This window comes from Mixophyes fleayi, chromosome 4, assembly GCF_038048845.1.
Source record: "Mixophyes fleayi isolate aMixFle1 chromosome 4, aMixFle1.hap1, whole genome shotgun sequence".
Taxonomy (NCBI): domain Eukaryota; kingdom Metazoa; phylum Chordata; class Amphibia; order Anura; family Limnodynastidae; genus Mixophyes; species Mixophyes fleayi.
Window position 1 is genome coordinate 280,086,209 of NC_134405.1, and position 10,272 is coordinate 280,096,480.

The following is a 10,272-nucleotide window of genomic DNA, read 5'->3' on the forward strand; positions in this document are numbered from 1 at the left end:
GAGTGATGAAAATAATACAGAAAACGAGCTTGGGACCAGGAAAGAGAAATGTGTTGCAGAGGTAAGGAAAGGATATATGTATTACAAGGCAGGAAGGTGACCACACCCTAGTGGCACACATTACATTCCCCCAGCTACTTTAACAATGTTGAGAAGCGTGGGATATGAAACAAAAAAGCCCTAAAGTTTTCAAGTACAGACACCATTTCTTTTCAGCCACTGAGCCGTGCTGTTAAATAGGGTGGATGGTGGCAGTACCAGGGATGAGAAGTACTTTTTATAGGAAAGGGAAGGGATTTAGTAAAGGGTTATTGTAAGTGATAAAACCCATTTGACAGTTTTTAAGGTTCTCTCATTTACACATGTTTGAAAAGTAACCTATTTTGTCAAATTAGATGTCAGATCACCTCATAGTACAAGCAGTCTCATTACTTGTGCATTAACATAGTGAGAGTCAATGTCCTAATGCTCTTTGTCTTCATAAAAATGAGAGCATAATTGCCTACTAACGAAGGGGAGGTCCAAGGGACAAGAGTGGAGACATGACCATAGGATTTTTATCATAAAGGCCCGGCCCACTTCAGTGAGGCAGAATCTTGGAGGATGGCCTACTCTGTAGGGAGCCCAGGAAGACTGGGCTGAAAAAGCACGTATGAACTTTTAAGGTGTCTTAAATTATGTATAACCAGCAGGGTCATCCGGAGCTGCGCGGGTCCGATATGTAATGTGTAGCAGTTTTTATATTAGCAAATTATTTGGTAATTAGACCAAAAATGCTATTTAGAAAATAAGATTTGTTGCTTTGTAGCATTGTCGTTGTGTTGAAGTTTTCTTTCAGCAGACAAACAATTGTTTACAACCAAAAAATTAGGTTTTCATCACATTGTCGCTATGTGGTCTAATAGGTTACTTTTTCTATAATAAAATAACAATGTAAGATTTGGCAGCTTTACCTGAGAGCTGTAGAAGATATACGCCAACAAAATTATATATATATATATATATATATATTATATATTCACACACATTATGCTCTTTGAATTATGATGGGTTTAACTTGCATCATTTGTGTGGCATCATATAGCTCATTTTAAATGTGGTATTCCTTTTTAGTGTATTTCACTGCCAGAAAAATCATACTCCATATAAAGGCTCACTATCTCTAATATTAAATAAAACAGTTGTAATGTAAATGAGCAAGATAACGATTCATATCTAGTTTATCTGATTAGGGACACTGATCATATGGGGATTCGCTAATGTTAGTGACTTCCATACCATATACTGCTAATGCTTGTTTTGCTATTGTATTATTGTTTCTATTATCACTTTAGACACCAGCATCATGAGTGCATATATAGTTAAAAAGTAAAAAAAAGTATGCGACACCTCCAGAAACATCAGCTTTGGAGTAAATTTTTTGGCATGGTAAGTTGAGCACACGCTGATGCAATTATCGTGCAGATCACACGATATACGAGAGTTTGGTCAAATACTGCAGTGTACACGCTCCCACAATAATGTTTTATTGTGCCAAAGCACATCGTATTGTTTATTTGGTTTTCTAAACCTCCTAAAAATCCCGATCAACAATGCCTGGTAAATGTGGAAGTGTGTATGCACACACGACCAGCAGTGTAGGCAGATATCTGTAGAGTGTGCAGAGTCATGATCTTTTCAGCAGATGGCTATAAAAGATGAAAATCAGATCTGAAGGTAAATTGTGCAGGTGTGTACACATGAATCTGCATGATCAGGACTTTCAGTCATTGGTAAAATAGCTACAGAAATTATATGTGTAGCAACTTTCGGCTGTACCCAGCTTTACACTAAGGTATCAACAGAAGCTGGCGATATCCAGGATGTCCGCACTTTTGATCATAGAAACTGTGCGATAAGCCGAGGTGGTTTACATTCAGTGATGTCCACCAAATTTTGCTCTCCGTAACCTTTTTTACTAGAATACAATGTTAGAGCAATCAACACTATCACGACATTTAAACCACTAAGCTGCTATTAACAGTGATAGTATCCATCACCAGAAATACGTAGCTTAATATTGCAGAATAAAAATAATTTATTGCAGCCAGTTTAATTATTTGATATGGGAGTACTGCAGCTGCTGCCTATGTTCTCCAAGCACTCTCATACAATTCCCCACCCAACAGCATTACCTACTACACTTTCCCTCCCCTTGACTTGACACTCCGGTCACCTGCATACGCCATGTATTCCTTTTGCAATTACCGAATTGTGACTGTGGTAACCTACAATTTGAATGAGGTCAAAATACCCCATTCAAAAAGTAATTGTTCACAGAAAGGGGCAGAAAGTGTTCTCACACAAATACATTCTTAGACTACTTTGTGGCCCGTCATTGTGTGTGGTTGAGAAGTTAATAGAGAAATAGCTGTCATATAGCTTGTGCTCACACCCAGTTCTCAAAAGGCATCTCACAAGCATAGATTTGGCATAAAGCAGTAATTTGTAATAACTTCTTACGTTCACTGTGAAGCACCTCACAAGTAAATGTATTAATTACTGTTCTGCAAGTTGAACCGATACTCTGCTTACTAAAGAAAACATGGAAATAAAGTAATATACGTCATTCCTGAAAACGGATTCACTATTATACACATGTATTTTTGCTACAGTCTCTCAGCCATCTGTAATAACCTCCTTGAGCCAAGTATCGTAGAGCTGCTGCAGCTAAAAATGATGGTTCATAGGACAATTTTGAACATTTGGGCTGTCTCTGGAAAGCTTGTGACAGTGTACAATTGAAGCATGCAATATAGTTTTTATATAGTGGTTAGGAGATCACTCCATAAAACAGAGGAAATTTCATAAAATTCACACAAAATATTTTAGTTGCTTATTCAAATATGTCCTAAAAATAAATAAATTATATAGCAAGCAAAAAAACACTGAAAAAAAAAACATCATCCAGAACAAAGAAAGGTGAAAATTAAAAAATAACCAACACTGTTTAAGCTACTACAGAAAATCAAGAGATTTTTCCACACAAAATGGATTGGTCTAAGACAAATCTAGGATTAAATTTATCAAGCTGCGGGTTTAAAAAAGGGGAGATATTGCCTATAGCAACCAGATTCTAGTTATCATTTATTTAGTACATTCTACAAACTGAAAAGGAGAACTGTATAAATATCTAGCAATAAACTGTCCTTTTAAGCATAATACATGCTGCTGCAGATGTTTTGTTACAGCTTCCCTTTTGTTTTTTGTTAAATAAACAAGCAATTTGCATTACTCTCAGCATATATAGTGCAAGGTGGTCCACAATATAAGAGCACATTTGTTTCTCAACTTACTAAGCACAGGTTCACAAATAGGGTCTGAGGGTTTGTTTTGTTTTCTTTTAGATATATAGGCAAGCTAGATAGGCCGTAGAGTTTCTATTTGCTCTTAGATGGGCCGTAGAGTTCCTATTTGCTCTTAGATGGGCCGTAGAGTTCCTATTTGCTCTCAAATGTAATGTTTCTGCAAAAACTGATAATTGCATTTTTCGCACAACACACATTGTGATATTGAACCAACTGCCCGATGTTGGGTGCATGGTTGTAGCATTAGAGTCGAGTGCATAATAAACTTAATATAAAACCCTGAAAATAGAGTGTGGGGGATCCGCGCTATCCGTGTGATGGATGAAAATAGGCAGCCGGAGGAACAGATAAAAGGGGTGGTCTCGACCCCTAGGAATAAACAACAATGGATTCCCCAGCGCAATAGAGGGATACAAGGGATAGTGTAAATAAGAAGCAATATAAAAATAACAATAACAAATATGTAAAAAATCAGTTATGGATGCCAATATTGGTCTAAATGTGGACTTAATATTAAAAATAGGCAGGTATCTCTAGAAGATGTGGTATCCGTATGTTTGTATGGGGCTGGTTACTGATTGCATATATCCTCACAATCCATTGTAGCAACAGCCAATCAAACAGTGCTGTTAAAACAATGTCACAATAAAAACAAAGGGCCACGAGTCTGGGAAGGTTGGGTAGTGCACTTACCTCCCTCCCCAGATGGTGTGTCCAGATAATCTATGCAGAAGATCCTCCTTCCAAATAGCGATCCCGCTCCTGGCCGGTGTGTGCTTCTAACGATGTACCAAAAAACAATCTCAAAGTCTCTATCTGCAAATATTCACAACGCCATACTCGGTAGGACAATACCAAAGGTTAATCCATGCAGTGAGAAAACTGATGTTGTTTTTATAAGGGTCTATTTTCCAGTCAGCGATCCCGCTCCTAGATGTGGTGTAGATCTCATGACAAAGCCAGAAAACAAACTCAGGGTCCGCGCATGCGCGTATAGGACCATCGGCGATAGTATAAAGTTGAAGATGTATCAGTGTGCTATTTCTTTCCTACGCGTTTCACCCCAATAGGGGCTTCCTCAGGGAAAATTAATTCATATTCATTTTCCCTGAGGAAGCCCCTATTGGGGTGAAACGCGTAGGTAAGAAATAGCACACTGATACATCTTCAACTTTATACTATCGCCGATGGTCCTTTACGCGCATGCGCGGACCCTGAGTTTGTTTTCCGGCTTTGTCATGAGATCTACACCACGTCTAGGAGCGGGATCACTGACTGGAAAATAGACCCTTATAAAAACAACATCAGTTTTCTCACTGCATGGATTAACCTTTGGTATTGTCCTACCGAGTATGGCGTTGTGAATATTTGCAGATAGAGACTTTGAGATTGTTTTTTGGTACATCGTTAGAAGCACACACCGGCCAGGAGCGGGATCGCTATTTGGAAGGAGGATCTTCTGCATAGATTATCTGGATACACCATCTGGGGAGGGAGGTAAGTGCACTACCCAACCTTCCCAGACTCGTGGCCCTTTGTTTTTATTGTGACATTGTTTTAACAGCACTGTTTGATTGGCGGTTGCTACAATGGATTGTGAGGATATATGCAATCAGTAACCAGCCCCATACAAACATACAGATACCACATCTTCTAGAGATACCTGCCTATTTTTAATATTAAGTCCACATTAAGCCCAATATTGGCATCCATAACTGATTTTTTACATTATTACATATTTGTTATTGTTATTTTTATATTGCTTCTTATTTACACTATCCCTTGTATCCCTCTATTGCGCTGGGGAATCCATTGTTGTTAATATAAAACCCTTACTACTTTTATTAGGCTTTACGAACAGTGCACAAAACCTCCAAACCCGATTTTACACCTGATCTAGATCTTTCAGATATCAATAGAAGTGGCAGAACATATAGTGAGACAATGGCAGCATCTGAACATGTGTGTGGTCATCATTGTGCTAGCTGGGCCTCATAAGATCCAGCTGTTTGACCCATACACACACATAGCTAAAATAGGACACAAATCCAGTCGCTTGCACCCTTACATTAAAAAAAAAAATATTGATTAAATTTTATCTCTTTGGGGCCGAAGTGTTTGCTTTCAGCTTTCCTTAACACATTTCTTCCACCAGAGCTGCATGCTAAAAGATCAGGAGCTGTGCTAGTTGACAATGGCTCTCACTCTACTCAATGGAGTGAAAGCCATTCTCAACCTGAGTTACACATGGGAACACGATTTACCTCCCCACAGTACATTAATAGCTCCAGTCCAGTAAGGCATGCCAGGGCCTGTAGTTCTGCCACAGTCCCCTGCCTACTGGAAGCTGCAACATGTTCGTCAAATGGCCTGTGAAGTTAGAATGAGACTAGATTTCTTTATGTGTATTTGTAGAGCTTACCTTTCAGTAGAACACTTATTTTACAACATTTTGTAATCCCCAAAGCCCATGCCAGAACTATCCTGTGCATTTTAATGACAACCCACAATAAAATAACTTATTGGCAAGGGGTGGACATGTCATCACTTATTGGAATGGTTATGCTAAATATTTCTGCCAATATGACAGAGCAGACAAAAGCAGTAACAAGAGTAAATGTTAGCACAACCACCAACTCTAGTAGGGCAACACGGTGGCTAAGTGGTGAGCACTTCTGCCTCACAGCGCTGGGGTCACTAGTTCAGTTCCCGACCATGGCCTTATCTGTGTGGAGTTTGTATGGGTTTCCTCCGGGTGCTCCAGTTTCCTCCCACACTCCAAAAACATACTGGTAGGTTAATTGGCTGCCATCAAAATTGACCTTAGTCTCTCTCTTTGTCTGTGTCTCTTGTCTGTGTGTATGTTAGGGGAATTTAGACTGTAAGCTCCAATGGGGCAGGGACTGATGTGAATGCGTTCTCTGTACAGTGCTGCGGAATCAGTGGCGCTATATAAATAAACAGTGATGATGATAGCAAAAAATATAAATATATACACCAAAAACAGAGTATAAATCTACTAGAAATTATAACACTATAATATATTTTTTTAGTATGTTTACCCTGGTTTTCATTGAAAATATATTATTTTTGCGCCGTCCTATTGGAGCTGGTGTCTGTGCTAACCTCTCTGGAATTTTTTGAGTTGACCAAAGCAGGCAGGCTCTCTACGAGTTGTTTTTTGTTTTATTAAGAAAAGCGGTAGCAGACTACTCACATTAAACGGTGTTAACCACACTGGGCTTGAGTCATTAAGGAATGTATCTTCCCGTTTTGTGCACATAGTTCACAAAAATCACGCTGCGCATGCTTAGAACAGAACACTATGCAACAGAACACAGCCAAGTCAACTTTGAGAGCAAACCACACTTACTACACCCTACGATTTATGGGAGTAAATGGGTTGGGGAATGGGTGGAATCGTGTAGGCAATATACAGTAAGGGGCGTTCCCGTGCAGCCCCGTCCAAGCCAAACTCAGGTGCACACAGAAGTAATCTGGTTTTCTGATGGATCTTTTGCTAAAACTGGAGGGAGAATTTAAGTTTCAAATACTAGTACCGACAGCTGAGTGTGCACGCTATAACATGTTTGCAATCAAGAGAAACTAAAAATGTATTTTATGTATAGTAGACATTAAGGCTGCCTAATAAATGTTTTTCCCAAGGAGAAATAAAAAAACATTTTTTTTAAATCTCCATTTATAATCATAGGTACTGTATGTATTTGGCAGTGTCCGGTCTAGTAGAGCAGAGTAAAACTACACCCGTAATCAACACTACACGTATCTTTAGACCCGTTCCTTGTTGACTTTGAGGGTATGCAGTGCCAATTTACAACAAATGGGTGATTAGTGCTTTAACGATTCAGACCCACTCTGTATTAGGTACAGCTAAGATAAGACAAATATAGGATTAAGGTGCCTTTAAATCACCCATACCATCTACCTTCATTTAAGATCACCATCAAATGGTGGACATATATTAATTCACAAATATGTGCCCTTGATGTTTTTAAAACATTTCATGATATAATTCACAACCTGCTTTGGAAACGCATGAACATGTCCCACCTTATATAGAAAAATACTTATTGACTAAACAATGGAAAAATAAAACATTTGCACAGAATTTAAATTTACAAAATGAAAATCTCTGCTATGAATCTACAATGGATATATTAGTAGATCATCATGCTGCTTTCAACATCCAGTCTGGGATGACAACCTTCCTGACCCACTTAATAGGACCGAGAGGCAATTTCACCAGCCTGACAGCCTGGTCTAATACACTATGAAGGAACGGTCTTAAAACAAAATAGAAGAGAACACACAATATCAAAGCCTTCACGCTTATAAAAAGTTACTTTGGTTTTAAGCCGACCATCATAATTGTCGTCACCGTAGCTCAGTCTATTGTGGATGCTCTGCGGCAGACAAGGCTGGGCCCCTCCTCTCCGCGTCTACCCTACCCACTGAGAGCCCGAAGGATGAAGAAAAGGGCCGGGAGTACAATATGGAGCTGATCAGGGAAACCTTATCTCGCCATTGTACGCACCATCATCCTGACTAGACTGCCCCTCACCAACAATGGCAGGCTGATCTCTATATACACATGACAGACATAGAGATGCTGAGTATGTCTGAGAATAAGGGCAAGGCGGAAATAGCCACATTCCTGCCAAGGATCAAACATTTAACGCAACGCAAGTTACAGAACATAAAAATAAGACGACATGAGAACGTCAGATACAAGGCTGCGATTATTATATTCTTAATTGGCTTCATCCCTACAATACGGGCGTAATACCAGCGTGTGCGCCGTTCACTTACCATGAGTTCAATGGTTTTATCCTCTATCACTGAGTCCGGCTCCATGATCTCAAGTACCGAAGCTAATATTTCTCCCCTTCCCCCCACCCCGACTAACGCAGCAAAAAGCAGGCGGAAGCTCGACGCAAGCGGCAGGACTAGACGCTTGCTCAACAAGAACGTAATGACGTGCGAGTCACATGATCATTAAAATTGCAAGATAGATTGAACTAAGCTTTTCATATGTGAATGTAGGAGGCAGCTATCTGTCGCCGTAACTTGGGCCTTAACACATTTTGGGCTACGGGAAAATGGCTGCTTCATGCAGCCTAGGCTTATATTAGGCAAGTCTTTAAACCGGAAAATACTCCAGCGTGAGCAGGCATAATCCAGTACCTCATAGAATGAGGAAGAGGGAGGCCAGAAGAACGCTGGTTGTCACAACTCAACAATCTTGTGTTTGGGTATTGTTGCTTTACAAAGAGCATTTTCAGCAGTTATAAGTAACAATTTAAATCCCAGAGTTAATACAGCTCCATCTGCTGGTGTCAGCTTTCGGTCATACTGACAGGAATGTCTCGTCTTGGTAGATCCATGCAGGGCTTGGCAGGAGTACATTGATGTGATATACATTTTCTCCGCTTTTATGATACAGTTAATTATTTCTTTAGAAGTTTATTTTCACATAAGTTCACTTAAAAATATTTACTGTTATATTTCCGCTCAATTTTATAATTGTATATAGCTACCAATTGACCATGATTTCGATGGACAGTGCCAGGTTTGAACGATTTGCTCCTGCTTTTCTATATTGGCTATTTGTGCTGTACAATTCCTTTTATTGTGAATATTGAAAGCAATAATCACTATCCATTCTTGTGCTTTGGGTTTTATAACAAAGTATCAATTGAACAAGAACATTATGCAAATAAAACATTACCAAGTTCAGTATACATACTGTGATGGGGATTGTGGTCCTCCAATGTCTACCAAGATCAGTGATTGGCAACCTGATATACTTCATGGGGTGCATTTGCAGCCCTCTAACCTTCAAAAGGTCAGCACATTACCCATTATTTTAAAATCCCCCACATGCCTTCTCACCCCCCACTTAATTTTACAACTGGAGTCCGCAGAGAAAGGAAGGAGAGCACACTGCAGTCCCTACTCCTTTGGTATTTTGGGTGACCACCGTGCAGAGGAGACCACGTGACACGGAAGTTGGCTGCTGCTGTCCAGTTTTGCTTTCCTCTGGCAGCCAGTGGATTTCATGCCAGAGCTGCTCCTTCACTTGAAGTTCTGTTCCCGTACATTGATTTTATTGCTTTACATGTACATAAATTGTAATGCTAATGTTAATTTATATAGATTGCGAGCGGGGCTTTCTTACCTGTCTGTTTGTATTACCCAGAATTGTCTTATTACTGTATTTCTCCTCAATTGTAAAGCGCTGCAGAATTTGCTGGTGCTATATAATTAAATGATGATTTAATACTCATGGTGACTATCCATTATCCACGTTTTGGCTCAGCACAGATTAAAGATATTTATCTGTGTTTTTGTATAAGGTACACAGTCCATTGAAAAGGCAAATATATTTTACATAGGTTATATGGTTAAAAGTTTATTACATTTACATTGTTTATTATTTATTACAATGTATAAGTGAAGACTTTAGCAGGGGAACTATAATTAAAAACATATAGCGGTATGTTTATTAAACTGCGGGTTTGAAAAAGTGGAGATGTTGCCTATAGCAACCAATCAGATTCTTGCTGTCATTTTGTAGAGTGCACTAAATAAATGACAGCTAGAATCTGTTTGGTTGCTATAGGCAACATCTCCACTTTTTCAAACCCGCAGTTTAGTAAATCTAGCCCATAGTCCCTACATAGTTCTTGTAAATATTCTGGTGACCACACTACAATATAGAACACTATTCTGATGACTTTAATATAAAGCAATCCCATTACAATGTGCAGCCGATATTCTGGTGACCACAGTACAATCTGGTAAACCTCTACAACATAAAGCCCTTAATACTGTTAATTGGCTAATAAATGCTGTGCTGGCTCTCGGGACTCAAACTTGGGCAGATTGTTGTAAACTATACTAT

The 10,272-nt window shown here is 39.2% G+C and overlaps 1 protein-coding gene across 2 annotated transcripts in view; it reads right to left on the reverse strand.

Moving 5' to 3' along the window:
* FBXW11 (F-box and WD repeat domain containing 11) overlaps positions 1 to 8,311 on the reverse strand; it is a 60,698-nt gene extending 52,387 nt beyond the window's left edge. Inside the window, exon 1 of one of the 2 annotated variants that reach the window (XM_075209785.1) lies at positions 8,178 to 8,311. In XM_075209785.1, the coding sequence (XP_075065886.1) occupies positions 8,178 to 8,222 (45 nt within the window). In that variant the 5' untranslated portion in view covers positions 8,223 to 8,311. The remainder of the gene's footprint in view (positions 1 to 8,177) is intronic. The other variant, XM_075209786.1, reaches the window with a different exon arrangement.
* Positions 8,312 to 10,272: the final 1,961 nt, after the last annotated feature.